We start from the raw sequence: 16,481 nt of genomic DNA, 5'->3' as shown, positions 1-16,481 counted from the left end.
TGTTAGGAAGTGAACCGCCTGGAATGGAATTAGAGGATACTATGAAAGGAAAGGTCTCACCCGAGTAATGAGAGTGAAGGGTTGGCATTCCACGCCTGACGTCTCTGGACACAGTCTTGAAGTGAAGCATGCTGAGATGGTTGCGTTGATCCTCCCCTTCTTTTTCTGTTATTTATTCATTATAATTATTTTTTGCCTCCAGGGTTATTGCTGGGACTCAGTGCTTGCTGGCATTACAAATCCACTGCTCCTGGGAGCCTTTTTTTTTTTTTTTTCTTTTTTTTCCATTTTATAGGATAGGACAGAGAGAAATGGAGAGAGGAGGGGGAGATAGTAAGGGAAAGAGAGAGACCTGCAGATCTGCTTCAGCACTTGTGAAGCGACCCCCACCCCCAGGTGAGGAGTCTGATTTCTTGCACTTTGTACTATGTGTCATTAACCTCTGGTACATCACCACCTGCCCCCCCCCCACTTTTCCTCCCCCTTTCTCCTCCTCCCTTTTCTTCTCCTTTCCCCTTCACCTGTTCCTCCCCCCCCTCCTCCTCCCTTCTTCTCCCCTTCCTCCTCCTCCACTAGTAGGCTCAGGGTTCCTTAGCCCCTCTCTGCACCCCCCCCCCACTTCCCTGTCCAAGGAACCATTCACCTTGTGGGAGATCCCAGGTGTGTTTTTTAGGTACCACTGTAAAGGAGCCTAGCAAGCATTCCTCCTCCTCCCTCATCTCCTCCTGACTTAACCTCATGCGATGGATTCTCTCCAGACCCAGCCCAGCTGTAGCAAAAGAGAATTCCCGTCTTCCTGTTCCGCCCAGCTGCTGGACACCCGGCTTGTTTCCCAGTCAGGGTTGTTATGAGTCGCTTTGCATCCAGCAGAGGCCGGCATAGATCTCTCCTGATAAGTAGTTTTCTGTTCTGGTTTTGGCTAGATGCCCAGAAAAGAAATGTGCTGGATCGGACGGCACATCGGACGGTACACCTGAAACTTTGACAGGGTTACATTGCAGCCTCACTTCAGTAAAGGAAAAAACAAAGCAAAAAAAAAAGATAATGTAGGGAAAGCACCGAATGTTCAGTAACTGGCACACCGTGGGCACGAATAAATCTTAGAGGTTCAGAGAGCATAACATACGCATGTGTCAGGTGCTGTGTTCACACCTCTTTGGGCTGAAAGATGGTGTTAGGTCCTTGGCTGTCCCCACCCCTGGTGGAAGGGTCAGGTTTGAGAGGAGCTGAGGAAACTCTGGCCCTTGAACCTGGCTTTGAGAACAAGGGCTGGCAGGATGGGCTAAAATTGAGGAGCCCCAGGACCTCTTCATTAAGAAACTTTCCCATTCCTTCTTACTTCTAGTTTTTTAAATTTATTCATGTATTGGATAGAGACAGGGGAACTGAGAGGGAACGGAGAGATAGAGAGGATGAGAGACACCTATGACATTGCTTTACTGCTAGTGAAGCTTTCCCCCTGCAGGTGAGGACTGGGGGCTTGAACCTGGGTCCTTGCATATGACCCATACTTCTTTATTACTTGGTTATTGTAAGGGGGGAGAGCAGCCTAAGAATCCATAAGCGGGAGTCAGGCGGTAGTGCAGCAGGTTAAGCGCAGGTGGCACAAAGCGCAAGGACCGGCGTAAGGATCTTGGTTCCAGTCGCTTCACAGGCAGTGAAGCAGGTCTGCAGGTGTCTGTCTTTCTCTCCCCCTCTCTGTCTTCCCCTCCTCTCTCCATTTCTCTCTGTCCTATCCAACAATGACGACATACATAACAAACAATAATAATTACAATAATAAAACAACAAGGGCAACAAAAGGGAATAAATAAATAAATATTTTTTAAAAGACTCCATCAGCTTCTCTGGTGGATATGGGAGAAGTAAGACTCCCAGGATTTCTTGCTGTTGTGTGCAGAGCCTAGAGCTAGAGACAGAAGTCTACGGGAGTCGGCAGTAGCGCAGCAGGTTAAGCGCAGGTGGCGCAAAGCACAAGGACCGGCATAAGGATCTTGGTTCAAGCCCCCGGCTCCCCACCTGCAGGGGAGTCGCTTCACAGGTGGTGAAGCAGGTCTGCAGGTGTCTGTCTTTCTCTCCCTGTCTCTGTCTTCCCCTCCTCTCTCCATTTCTCTCTGTCCTAACAACGACGACATCAATAACTACAACAATAAAACAACAAGGGCAACAAAAGAGAAAATAAATATTTAAAAAAAAGAAAAAAGAAGAAGTGTAGAAAGAGGATAAATACCAGATGATCTCACCCAGAGGTGGACCTTAAGATTAAAAAACAAGGACAGAAAGGGAAAACACAAAGTGAAACTTGGACTGGGAGCAGTGTACTGCACCAAAGCAGAGGACTCTGGGGAGGAAGCAGAAGGAGGGGTGTGGTCTCTCATATGGTGAGCTCTTTTCTTACTGTAAGAAGTTCCCCTATAGTAGTCCAGTTCCAGCTTCTATCACTTAACAATAATGTTTACATGGCCACCAGTGTAAAGCTGGAACTCAGTGCCAGCACCACGAATTCACCACTCCTGAGGCCTTTTTTCCCTTCATATTTTTGATAGGACAGAGAGTAATTGAGACGAGGAGAAGGAGATAGAGAGGAAGAGAGAGAGATGCCTACAGACCAGCTTCTCTGCTTATGAAGCATCCCCTCCCCCCCCACCTCAGTCTCCCACCCCCCGCCTCCACAGATCAGGAGTAGGGGCTCCATCATGAGCCCTTGCACATGGTAGTATGTGTGCTTAATCAGGTGCACAACCACCTGCCCCCAAATGTATTGTTTTTTTAATGTGTTATGGAAATGGCTGGCTCTGACACACATTTGTGAGGGCCTGAGTTCAAGCCCAGGTACTGACTGCATGAGTATTGCTCTACCTCTCCGTCCCTCTCATTCTCAGAGCCAAAGAAAAAAACCTTCTCCTGGCCTCCTGAGGCCCTTTAAGAATTTGAGTGAGGGAGTCGGGCGGTAGCGCTAAGGGTTAAGCGCAAGTGGCGCAAAGCACAAGGACCAGTGTAAGGATCTCTGTTGGATCCCCAGTTCCCCACCTGCAGGGGAGTCGCTTCACAGGCGATGAAGCAGGTCTGTAGGTGTCTGTCTTTCTCTCCCCCTCTCTGTCTTCCCCTCCTCTCTCCATTTCTCCCTGTCCTATCCAACAACAGTGACATCAACAACAACAATACCACAACAATAAAATTATGAAAAAAAAAAAAAAGATGAAGAATTTGAGTGAAAACTTATCTCCAACCTATTTGTTAGAAACCTGCTTAGGGGAATCTGGCTTTTTCCCTCTTGGTTTCTCTTTTCTCCTCAAATCCATCTCCTCAGATTACAAAAGAACCTTCTGCTTTTTTGTTGTTGTTGTTCAGGGTTATTTGAGGTCAGTGACTGTAGTTTTCAGCTGGAAGCACTGAGTCCCTGCCCCGCCCATGTGGGTTGCCTTCCCTGCAGCCTGTTCTCTGAACCATCCTCCGCCCACCCACTCATATTCCACACACCCATCTCAACACTGTCTGCCATGTTTCCTTCAGATTTTCCATTTCCCCATTGTCATGTTTTTCTTCTTCTTTTTTTCTTTCAATTTTATTTTACTTTATTTTCACCACTCTGGCTGATTATAGTGCAGGGCACTGAACCTGGGACTTTGGCACCTCAGGTATGAGAGTCTCTTTGCATAACCATTATGCTATCTACATCCACTCTTTTCTGTTATTTTAATTTTATTTATTTTTTATTATATTTATATACTTATTGGCTAGAGACAGCCAGAAATTGAGAGGGAAGGGGGTGATAGGGAGAGAGATAAAGAGACACCTGCAACACTTCTTCACCACTCGTGAAGCTTCTCCCCTGCAGATGGGGACTGGGGGCTTGAACCCGGGTCCTTGCACACTATAACATGTGTGCTTGACCAGGTGTGCCACCACTTGGCCCCTCTTTTTTTATTTTATTGGATAAGACAGGGAGAAATTGAGAGGGGTGGGAGAGATATAGAGAGAGAGGAAGAGAAACACCTGCAGTCCTGCTTCACTGCTCATGAAGCATCCCCCCTGCAGGTGGAGAGCAGAGGTTCAAGCCTGGGTCCTTGCACTTGGTAATATGTGTGCTTAATTAGCTGCACCACCAAGTGGCCCCACCACATGCTTTCAACTGAAGCTATTCCTACATCTTCAGTGACCTAGGAGAAGACAGTGGTGGGAGATGTTAGGGTTGTTTTTAATAAGAGAAATTGACTTCTGTGTTGATATCCTCCTCCAATAAATAAATAGAAATTTAACTTTACCCAGTCCAGGGTAAACGTGGGCATCTCAGAATTTCACCAGTTATGGCGGGGGTAGGGACTGGGGGCGGGGGGTTCCATTTGTCTTTAACCATGACTCTGCCTATATTTTCTCCAAAGTAGGTTGTTTTAAAGACCAAAAGAGATGACTTAGGAAGCATCCGGTTATGGTAGTTGTGTTATTTTCTTCCACTGAGCTTTCTTTTTAAAAAAAATATTTATTTTATCTATTCCCTTTTGTTACCCTTGTTGTTTTCTTGTTGTAGTTATTATTGTTGTCGTTGTTGTTGGATAGGACAGAGATAGGACAGAGAGAAATGGAGAGAGGACGGGGAGAAAGTCAGACACCTGCAGACCTGCTTCACTGCCTGTGAAGTGACTCCCCTGCAGGTGTGGAACTGGGGGCTCGAACTGGGATCCTTACACAGTCCTTGCGCTTTGCGCCACGTGCACTTAACCCGCTGCGCTACAGCCCGACTCCCCCACTGAGCTTTCTATCCTTCCTGTTCAGGGTGCTGGGCTCAGCATCTGACCTTCACTGGCTCTTGGCTCATGTCAACTCCATACACGGGGTCACGTGCTAGGGGACAGATTGGAGGAGCTGCCTCTTACATTTACAGAGTGTCCACACTTTCTCCACTAGGTGCATGGCTCATTCAAAGCCTTTTTGCTCAGAAGGTAGCTCAGTGGTGAGTGGTGGGGTGAGCTCCCCTGAGCCATGTGAGAGCAACAAGGGTTGGGGCTCATGCTTTGGTGTCTGTCTGTCCTTCTCTCTCATAAAAAGAGAAGATAATCTCTCTCATAAAAAGAGAAGATAAAAAAAATCGGGTTTGGGGTGGTGACTCAGCAACATGGCAACGGAGTGTGTGAGGCCCTGGGCTCAATCCCAACCCCAAAATAATGGGGAGGAGGAGGAAGAGGAGATGGCTTACCTGGCTTACTCTAGCATGTGTGAGGCCCTGGGGTCGAGACTGGCCACCCCATGGGAACTCACAATTGGTGGAACAATGTTGTGGTGTCTCTCCTCTCTTGTCTCTTTCATTCTCTCTCTCTCTCACACACACACACACACTCATGCGCGCCTCACCTCTGTTTCTCATCCTCTAAAAAAGGAAAGAAAAAAAGAGTTTGCTGGGAGTGGAGAAATTGTGTGGGTGAAGAGATTCAGAGATAACCCTGATGGCAGAAAGTAAAAGTTATAATAGAAAGGCCAGATGATGGAGCCCCTGGGAGAGGACACGCATTACCCTGCACAAGGACCCAGGTTCAAGCCCCTGGTCCCCAGCTGCAGGGGGCAAGCTTCACGAGTGGTGAAACAAGTGCTGCAGGTGTCTTCCTGTCTCTCTTCTTCTCTGTCTCTCCTTTCCTTCTCACTTCCTCTCTGTTCCTTTCCATTGCTCGTGAAGCTTCCTTCCTGCAGGTGGGGACCAGGGGCTTGAACCAGATCCTTGCACATAGTAAGGTGCACTCAGAGTGTGCCACTGCACTCTCTCTCTCGCTCTCTCTCTCAGAATTAGTTTTCTATCACCACTGGGATCTTACTGCCTCATGATTGACTTTTTCCAATAGAAAGGGGACAGAAACACAGGAGAGAGGGGAGACACCACAGAACCAAAGCGCTTTTTTTTTTTATATTCCCTTTTGTTGCCCTTGTTGTTTTATTGTTGTTATTGATGTCATCGTTGTTGGATAGGACAGAGAGAAATGGAGAGAGGAGGGGAAGACAGAGAGGGGGAGAGAAAGACAGACACCTGCAGACCTGCTTCACTGCTTGTGAAGCGACTCCCCTGCAGATGGGGAGCCGGGGGCTCGAACCAGGATTCTACTGCCGCTTCTTGTGTTTTGTGCCACATGTGCTTAACCTGCTGCACTACCGCCTGGCTCCCCAGAACCGAAGCTTTATGGTGAAGCAGCTACCCTCCGAGTGAGCTGTGTGTGTGTCTTTTTATATTATTTATGCACAATCTGTGCATTTTGGTGAAATAGACAGTAATGACATTAACTGTGAAAAAAAAAAAGAAATAGTATGACTGGGTTTTGGGATTTGATTTCAGAGCCTTGGCTCCTATGTTATTTGTGTGACTGTCATACATGGCTAAGAAGGCATCTTTGGGAAGGGAATGAAATTGTTTCTGAACAGTCCAGTCCTCCTGGGAGCCAAGTCTGTTGTTGCCTTTGCTTCACCAGCTTCCAGCTCGTGTCTTTAAGATCTTTTAAAAGGAAACTACGAGATGTGTGGAATACAGTTGAGCACGCCCAGAAAAGGCGGTAATTGTGGAGTTCTGGCTGGCCTGTGGAGAAGGCGATTGGTGGCTCCACTGGATGGCTGCAAACCTCACGCTGAGAGCAGCAGAGTAATTAAAGTCATCTGTCGCAAGGCTTAGATTTAGAAGTCCCCTTCCAAACCTGCTTTTCTGCACCCATGCACCACTGCTGCCTCTCAGCCAAGACATTTCAATGTAAACAGCTTTTCTCCCCTTCGCTTGCTCTCTGTGTGTGATGCTCTGTTCTTGCTGTTTGCTGTCCATTGCACGTTGGTTTCTATCTTCCCAAGTCAAAAAAACAAAAGACAAAAAACTTGCTTCCTTGTATGAAGCCAGGCTGCTTGGATCTATTTCCATTCAGCTCAGTGAAGACTTCTAGGCTTTAAAAAAGATGATTACAAGGGACCAGATGGTGGCATTTCTGGTTGAGTGCACATGTTACCATGTTCAAGCCCCCAACCTCCACCTGAAGGGGGAAAGAAAGCTTTACAAGTGGTGTCTTCACGAGTGGTGTCATATGTCTGTTGGCCGTATGGATCTCTTGTTTGGTGAATATTTTGTTCATATCCTCTCCCTGTTTTTGGGTGGGGTCATTTGTTTTGCCTACGGTCCCAGCCCAGAGTCAGTTTTCTCTCTTATTTTCTTTTCCTTTCTTTATTCTCTCCTTCCTCTTTCTTCCTTCCTTCCTTCCTTCCTTCCTTGCTCCTTTCTTTCTCTCTTTCTACCTTTCTTTCTTTCTTCTTTGCCTCCAGGGTTATCGCCAGGGCTCAGTGCCTACACCATGAATCCACTGCTCCTGGAGGCTATTTTTCCCATTTTGTTGCCCTTGTTATTGTTACTCTTATTGCTGTTGTTGTTGGATAGGACAGAGAGAAATGGAGAGAGGAGGGGAAGACAGAGAGAGGAAGAGAAAGAGAGACAACTGCAAACCTGCTTCACCGCCTGTGAAGCGACTCCCCTGAAGGTGGGAAGCCGGGGGCTCAAACTGGGATCCTTTATGCCGGTCCTTGCGCTTTGCGCCACATGCGCTTAACCCGCTGCGCTACTGCCCAGCCCCCTAGAATCAGAACTGCCATCTGACTTAGGTGGTGCAGGAGGGAGTGGACTGCAGCTGGGACTCTGGAGCCTCAGGCATGAGAATTCCGTTGCCATAACCATTATGCTGTCTTTATGAGTTTTTTTGTAGAGCCGTGCTGCTCTCTCCCCAGCCTCCTGCTGAGTTTAATATTAGGAATATGCATTTAGATGTTGTGTTGGCACTTAGTGAAGAGACTGTTGTGATTCTGAACTTAATGGCACATCACGGAGTCGATGTTATTATCTGCTTAAAATTTTCAGCAGTGAACAGGGTGAAGCATTGATTGATCGTTTTAATTCAGTAGTGCTCCATTAAGAGAAATAAGAAATTAGAAAATACAATTCATAAAAGAATTCCTTTTTCCTTTTTTGCCTGGCTGGGAGCCTCACTTATAATGAGTGATTTCATCTCTCCCAGGATGACTATGTGATTCAGCTACAGAGACAAGAGAGGCCAAGAGGTGGTGCACCTAGTTGAGTGCACACATTACAGTGCACAAGGACCCAGGTTCAAGTCCCTGGTCCCCACCTTCAGGGGGAAAGCTTTATGAGTGGAAGCAGGGCTACAGGTATTTGTATCTTCCCCTCTATATGTCTCCCTCTCCTCTCAATTTCTGTGTCTCTATCTAATAATAAATTAATAAGCAGGGGAGTCGGTGGTAGCGCAGCGGGTTAAGCACAGGTGGCGCAAAGCACAAGGACCGGTTTAAGGATACCGGTTCAAGCCCCCGGCTCCCCACCTGCAGGGGAGTTGCTTCAAAGGCGGTAAAGCAGGTCTGCAGGTATCTATCTTTCTCTCCCCCTCTCTGTCCTCCCCTCCTCTCTTCATTTCTCTCTGTCCTATGCAACACTGACAACATCAATAACAACAACAACAATAATAACTACAACAATAAAACAACAAGGGCAACAAAAGGGAATAAATAAATGTTTTTTAAAAATAAGGGGAAAAGTAAATAGACTATAAAAAATAAATAAAATAAATTAATAAGTAAAATATTTTTTAAAACAAATACATGTATTAAAAAAAACAGAGAGTGAGAGAAAAGACAGAGACACCAAAAGACAGCACCACATCACTGCTGCCTCTGGTGCCATAACACTGTCCACTCCGAGCCAGGATTAGAACCTGGCACTGTGCTGGGCAGAGCACACACCTTACCCAGCAAGCTCCATGTCCAGCCCCGGAGAAGCCTTCTGCACACACAAGAGAAAACTCACTGTGAGTGCCCCACGCGAGGGGATCACTGTGAAGAATCAAGAAGCCTAGTACAGCTGGAAATACTTGCTCCTCAACAGGAGAGCCACTCCAGCCTTCCAGGCCTGGTAGCTCTGTCTACTAGAACTTTCTGTGATGCTAGAGACGGTCTGCCCCTGTGCTTATGAGAGATCTGGGTACCAGAGCCAGAATCCCCAGTGCTGGGGATTGAGTGAGTGGACAGTGGTAGCCATGTGGCCAGACTGATCCACTCAGCCCTGGTTTGATCTACTCAGCAGGCAAATGTGCACATCACTGAGACTCTTGTAAAAACAGGATTCTGACACTGCCGTCTGAGTTGGTCCATCTGAGCAGGACCTTGAAGAGCAAAGCAATAGTGGCTGGCACCCATTTAGTTATTTTTATTAGTGATTTAACACTGACTCACAAAATTATAAGACAACAGGGGTATAATTCCACACCATTCACATCACCAGAGTTCTGTGTCCCCATTTCCTCCTTGGTTTTTCCAAGGTCACAGATATGGATTATTTCTCTCACTATTTATATTTGCCCTTTTTTTTTATGGTCTTGCCTTCTCTTCCTTTCTTTTTTTTATTTATTTATAAAATGGAAATATTGACAAGACCAAGGATAAGAGGGGTACAACTCCACACAGTTCCCACCACCAAAACTCTGTATCGCATCCCCTCCCCTGATAGCTTTCCTATTCTTTATCCCTCTGGGAGTATGGACCCAGGGTCATCGTGGATGCAGAAGGTGGAAGGACTGGCTTCTGTAATTGCTTCCCTGCTGAACATGAGTGTTGGCAGGTGGATCCACACTCCCAGCCTGTCTCTCTCTTTCCTAGTGGGGCAGGGGACTGAGGAAGCAGGGCTTCAGGCCACATGGTGGAGTCGTCTGCCCAGGGAAGTCCAGCTGGCATCAGGTTAGCATTTGGAAACCGGTGGCTGAAAAAGAGTTAAGTTATAAAGCAGAACAAATTGTTGACTAATCATGAAGCTAAAGGCAAGAATACTTGCAGATGAAGATTTGGGGTCTCCATTTTGGAAAAATCTGTAGGTCTATTTTAGATGGATGCCCAGAGGCCCATGGCTTTACTACTACTCTTTCTTTCTAAGTCACACCTATACTGTTACTGTTTCCAAATTTCTTTCTTTTTTTTCCTCTTCTTTCTCCAGGTCCTGGTGGAATTGGGGTTCAGAATCCTAGGGTCATCTTCCCATAACACTTCTCCCCCTCTGGGATTATAGACCAAAATTCTTTTTGGGGTGCAGAATGTGGGAGTTCTGTGTGCTTCTCTGCTAGACATTGATGTTGGCAGGTGGATCCATACCTCCAGCTTGTTTCTATTTTCCCCTAGTGGGGTTTATTTCTTTTTATCTAATTACCTTATTTTTATAAGTTTATTTGGTGATTTTATTTTATTTCTTATAAAGATTTTTATGCATTTATTTTGGTTAGAGACAGAGAACTTGAGAGAGAAAAGGGAAATATGAAGAGAGAGGAAGAGAGAGAGAGAGAGACCTGTAGCCTTGCTTCATTGCTTGTGAAGTTTCCCCCTGCAGGTGAAGCATCAGGGGCTTGAACCTGGGAACGCTGTGCACTCAACCATGTGCGCCATCGCCTGGCCCTCTGTTTCTTTTAGTTTACTATCTGAAGGCAAACCCAGGCAGAGAAGCTGTCCGCTGTCCAGGAACACAAGGGTTCTCATTGTGAGGCTTCCTGACCTTCTCTGATGCCTCCCCTGGGAATGTTGAGAATGCCACATAAGGCAGAAAAGGGACCTCCTGGTAGAGACAACCCTGTTCTCACTTTCCCTCACACCTGTTTCCCAGCAGATTGAGCTCCTGCAGCCCTCCGGACCTCTGAAGCCATGGCAACGGCTCTACAACACAGCAGCACCCCCTGATGGTGAGTTTTCTCAGTGTATTTGTGACCCCTTTGAGAATTTCTTTCTCCACAGGTCCAGTAGGAAGTGTGAGTTCTGAACAGGCCCCCTTCCCACCTGCCCTGCCCAGCTGGGTTCACTCACTCACTCACTCACTCACTCACTCACTCACTCACTCATTCACTCACTTCCTGCCTTTTCAGCTCCCATAACCTCTCAGATAGCTGCTGTTGACCCCCCACCCCATCTGCCATCCCAGCAATGAGAGCAGTTAGAAGTGAACTAGAAGTTGTTTCTGGGGGCCAGGTGGTGGCACACCTGGTTAAACACACACATCACAGCACGCAAGGAAGCAGGTCCAAGCCCTCGGTCCCCACCTGCAGGGGGAAAGCTTCATGAGTGGTGAAGCAGGGTTGCAGGAATCTCTCTGTCTCTTTATTTTCCCCCTCTCATCTCAGTTTCTATCTCTATCCAATAAAACTATCCAATAAAACAACGTTTCTGCTTCTTTATTTTTTTTGAGGGAGCGTGGTTGGGGGGTGCCATTTTTTTTTTAAGACTGTGCTGTGCTGTCTTAGGGGCATGATCTCACATCTCCCCCAGAACATGTCAGCACAGTTCACAGTGCTCTCCTCCACCGCACACACATCCTCAGAATGTCATCTGTTCCGCCACCAGACCCGCCATGACTCCAGTGAGCAGAGCCATCTGAATAGGCCTAGGCATTGAGAGAAATGACCGTTACAGCTCCTGGCCTTCCCTGGAGTTTGGTCACTAGCCTCAGAAGGAGGAATTGACCTAGCTTTCACAGTTGCAAACCAAACAAGACGTGACTGAGCCACAAAAACAACATGGCCCATTGCACGGCCTGACCACCCACCCTTCCTGCTGGAACTCCCCCTATCCAACAGAACCAACAAAACTGTGTCCACCAGGCTCCTGCTACTCTGTGGGATACATTACCTAGCCCTGGTGTGAGTCCCTTGCCCACTGGTCACTCCCAGCATAGCTCCAATAAACCTGCCTTGGTGGGTTGGGGAGATAGCATAGTGGTTCTGCAACAAACAAACAAACAAACAAACAACTTCATGCCTGAGCTCTATAGGCTCAAATCCAGCACCATTGTAAGCCAGAGTTGAGCAGTACTTTGGTAAACAAAGACAAAACCTGCCTTGACTCTCAGAGATGCATGTCTCTCTGTCTCTCTCTTCCTTCACATCTTGACAACCACTCCCCACCCCTACCCCCCCCCCCCGGGTACTTTTTCCTATCAGGCATTCCCACATTCCAGTACTCCATTTAGGCATATTGCTTGATTGCTTATTCCAGACAAAAGGAAGTGTGTGAGGTCCCAGTCACTGTGTTAACACCAGGGTCTCCGTTCTGCGCAGGAATCACCATCTGCTACCGGCACGGCCTACCCGCCATCACGCTCACTCTGCCAACCAGGAGCGAGCGCTGCCAGTTTGTGGTGAAGCCTTTGCTCTCCACCGTGGGCTCCTTCCTCCAGGACCTGCAGCACGAAGACAGAGGCATCCAGAAGGCCCGAGTCCTGTCAGCAGGTACACACTTTGCTTTGACCGGAAAGAGGCCTTTTAGAAACACCACTTAAAAGGCAGATTTCATGAGAGAAAGAGAGTGAGGACAGGGGAACCTCTCTGTGGGTGCTCAGCGAACCTGCTTGCTCAGCACCTGCCCACACAGCCAGGCAGGAAAGGAGAGCCGCACAGAGCACCCCAAGGTCAGATACCAGGAATGGTGCTCTGGCATGTGCTGAGGGGAGGGGGGATTGAAATGGCTATTGGAAGAGCCGGGCAGTGGCACCCCTGGTTGAGTGCACATGTTACCATGTACAAGGCCTCAGGTTCAAGCTCCAAGTCCCCATTTGCAGGGGGGAAGGTTTCACTATCGATAAAGCAGAGCTGCAGTTCTCTCTCTCTCTCTCTCTTCCTTTCCTCTCCCTCCCACTCCCCTCCCTCTTAATTTATCTGTCCCTATTCAATAAAAGAAAGAAAGAGGGGGTCGGGCGGTGGCGCAGTGGGTTAAGCGCAGGTGGCGCTAAGCACAAGGATCAGCAGAAAGATCCCGGTTCGAGCCCCCGGCTCCCCACCTGTAGGGGAGTCACTTCACAGGCGGTGAAGCAGGTCTGCAGGTGTCTGTCTTTCTCTCCCCCTCTCTGTCTTCCCCTCCTCTCTCCATTTCTCTCTGTCCTATCCAACAACAATGACATCAATAATAACTACAACAATTAAAAAAAAACAAGGGCAACAAAAGGAATAAATAAATTAATTAAAAAATAATAATAAAAAAAAGAAAGAAAGAAAAAATAGAAAGAATGAAAGGAAGAAGTGACTGTTGGAATCTCTCCCAGCTGTCTCCACCTCCACAGACCACAGAACAGAAAAACAGATTTACTCCTCGGGCTTAATTACTGCTCATTACTCCACCCCCACAGCTCTGTCTCTCATCTTTCCCCAGAAGACAGACAGGGAGCTCTGGGTAGCTGGTGCACATATATGGTGCTGGTTGGCTACCAGATTTTCTGTTTGGGCCCACATAAGTAGGTCCAGGGCCTTGTGCTTGTATGATTTTTATCACTCCCAGGCTCTCACTCTTGTATTCTTGTTTCAGATAGAGAGAGAGAGAGAGCGCACACAACATTGGAGCTTCCTCTGGTGCCATGGCCCCTTCCATTCGGTGTGAGGGTTTGCATCTGGGCCAGACACATGATCAGGCATATCCCCTGCTGGGTGAGCATTCACCGGGCTCCTGGCTACTTACTGAGTGTGAGGTAACAAATCACGGTCCTCTAGTGTTTGAAAATGAAAGGAAGACAAGCTTCGATGAATGTGCCTCCCTAAGTGCCTGCTCTACAGCTGTGGGCAGTGCCCAAGGAGGAGTGTGGTCAGGCTCCCAAATGGAACTGACAAGAAGCCAGGCTCAGGGACTGTGGCAGGACATCAGCCAGACCAAGCTAGCCCAGGGGCAGACTCGGACGGACACACACACACACACACACACACACACACATATTTCTTTCTCATGTATACACTCATGCACACAATCACACACAGGTCTCTTCTACAGTCTCTCACACAGTCACACATAGTCTCATGCGCACACAGTCACACACACACACAGTCACATACTCATACAGTCTCTCTCACAAACACACATGTACTCACAATCACGCTCTCATACAGTCTCTCTCACACACTCAAAACAGTCCCAGTCTCTCTCACAGTCTCTCACACACACAGTCCCTGCCTCTCTCACACAGTCTCTCACACACTCAGTGTCTCTCACACACTCATACACAGTCCCTGTCTCTCTCTCACAGTCTCTCACACACTCAGTCTCTCTCACACACTCATACACAGTCTCTATCTCTCACACAGTCTCTCACACACTCAGTGTCTTTCACACACTCATACAGTCTCTATCTCTCACACAGTCTTTCACACACTTAGTCTCTCTTACACACTCATACACAGTCTCTGTCTCTCACATAGTCTCTCACACACTCAGTCTCTCACACACTCATACACAGTCCCTATCTCTCTCTCACACTCAGTCTTACACATACAGTCACACACAGTCTGTCTCACACACAACCACAGTCTCTCACATACTCACACATATAATCTCTCTCATACACAGTCCCTCTTTCTCATACTAATACAGTCTAAACACACACACACACACACACACACACACACACACACACACACCTGGCTTTCTTGACCTTGCTGTGAAGAGTTTCTACTTTCTTTCACTCTGTAGACTGCCCACAGACATAGTCTCACCAGCATTGGCATGCAGGGAAGACCCTTCCACCCTAGTGGGCTTATCCTGAGGCTGGGGAGATGAACAAATCAACAGTAGGCTGACTTGAAGCAGGAAAGGCCAGTACCTCATGACACACATCTGGAGACTTAATGTGGCCATAGGCTCTGAAGTGAAGCAGGGTGGCAGGGCACCGTGTCCTGTGCTAACGGGACCTGAGGCTTCAAGGAGAGAGGAAGGAGGCCTCATCCGCACTGGGAGAGTGGAAAGAGGAGTTTTTCAGTTGGGCGGATGGAGAGAGGGTATTCACAGATAACCCTGGACCAGATAAAACACCCTAAACTCCATTCTCCTAGGGCATCAAAAGGGCAGTGGTGGTTGTATCCTCCTTGGAAAAGGATAGAGACACCTGAGCTTTTTGTCAGCCTAGCCCTCACACCTTCCATCCTTCTGGGCTCCTAAGGTCTTGCCGAGAATCTGCATTCCTGGCCAGCCAGTGGGGGAGCTCTGGTAGAGTGCACGCCTTGTGTGTACAAGGCTCTGGCTTCATTTGAATATCCAGAACTGTAAGCCATGGTGACAGCTTGTCCTGAAGTCTCCACACACCCTTCCTCCCCACCCCCTAATGAGCTGTAATGCTGGCTTAGCACAGATTTGTCTGTCCACTGGCTCGGGCAGGCAGGACAGGCTCTGTTTTCTCTCTCCTCCTCCAGATGGCACCGAGATTGCAACTTCAACCTCCATGGAAGTTTTGCTCATGAACGATTTTAAACTGGTCATTAACAACAAGATCTACGATGTACAGAGCCTCAAGGAAGGTAAATAATACAGTTTTGTCCAGTTTTGGCACAATCCAGGATGAAGCCCGGTCCCTTCCCGCAGTGGAGGGAGCCTCAGTGTTGTGGTTTCTCCTCCCCCCCAGCTATCTCTCTATCTCCCTCCCTCCCTCTTTCCTTCTCTGTCTGAAGAAATCAGCCCTGAATGGTGAAAATCACAGTGACAACAGCAGCAACAACAACAAAGACTCTCAACTACTTCAGCCTTTCCCTTAGTGCTGGGACCTTCTGAGGGAATGGACTGCTTCTCAAAAGGCTTGTCATGAACAACTATAGCCAGTAGTCTCATTTTATGTGACCAGGTTTACAGAGTGAAACAGTGGGAAGGGGAAGGGGCGTGTGTGTGTGTTTGGCCTATGATTTTAGTTTACCCTCCAAGCTCTTGCACTGAATAATTTTTGAATAATTTTTCCAGCCACCAGGCTCAGTGATTGCACAGTTCCATTTCTAAGAACTATTTTCTTTCTTTTATTCTTTTTAAAAATCTATTTATTATTGGATAGAGACAAAGAAATTGAGGGGCCAGGGGGAGACAGAGAAAGGGAAAGAGACAGAGAGACAACTGCAGCCATGCTTCACCACTCGTGAAGCATGCCCCTCCCCCCACTCCCACCTCCCACCACAGCTGGGGACCAGGGGCTTGAACCCAGGTCCTTGCACACTGTAACAGGAATGCTTAACCAGGTGCACCACCTCCTCACCCCCTAGTGGCCATTTTCCTTTCCTTTTTCTTTTGATAAAGTAATAGAGACAAGAAAGGAGAGACATCTAGAGCACTGCTTACTGCTGGGAAATTGTGCAGATGCAGTCACATCTGCCATATTGTCCCATCAGGCTACTGCTAGTTCCCGCAAGAGTTGGGACATTCTCCGAGCGCCTGTTCTGCCATGTTGTCCCCTCAGGCTATTGCCAGTTCCCGCGAGAGTGGAGTGCCTTTCCCAGCCAATCCTGTCCCGGCTCGTCACTCCTGATTTTTGCCCTATAAAGCCTTTCTTCTTCCGCCCCTCGCTCTCTTGCCCGCTTTTCTCATCGGTGAACGGAAGGGTGTGGCACATAGCAGGAGACGGCCATTTTGGCTAGCTCCACGTGGCCCAAACTGCTGCGCTCTCACCCAACTCTGAGGTGCCTGTGTGAATAAAGAATTGT

The 16,481-nt window shown here is 47.9% G+C and overlaps 1 protein-coding gene across 1 annotated transcript in view; it reads left to right on the top strand.

Moving 5' to 3' along the window:
* The window catches only part of MCUB (mitochondrial calcium uniporter dominant negative subunit beta), a 43,957-nt gene that overhangs the window by 18,436 nt on the left and 9,040 nt on the right, over window positions 1-16,481 (top strand). The window contains exons 2-4 of the mRNA XM_060186288.1: window positions 10,664-10,736; window positions 12,105-12,275; window positions 15,213-15,317. Coding sequence (XP_060042271.1) covers window positions 10,664-10,736; window positions 12,105-12,275; window positions 15,213-15,317 — 349 coding nt within the window. The remainder of the gene's footprint in view (window positions 1-10,663; window positions 10,737-12,104; window positions 12,276-15,212; window positions 15,318-16,481) is intronic.

The sequence above is a fragment of the Erinaceus europaeus genome, chromosome 2 (genome assembly GCF_950295315.1).
Source record: "Erinaceus europaeus chromosome 2, mEriEur2.1, whole genome shotgun sequence".
In the NCBI taxonomy this organism is placed as follows: domain Eukaryota; kingdom Metazoa; phylum Chordata; class Mammalia; order Eulipotyphla; family Erinaceidae; genus Erinaceus; species Erinaceus europaeus.
The sequence above is the reverse complement of the archived record's forward strand: the minus strand, read 5'-3'. Positions and strand labels throughout refer to the sequence as shown.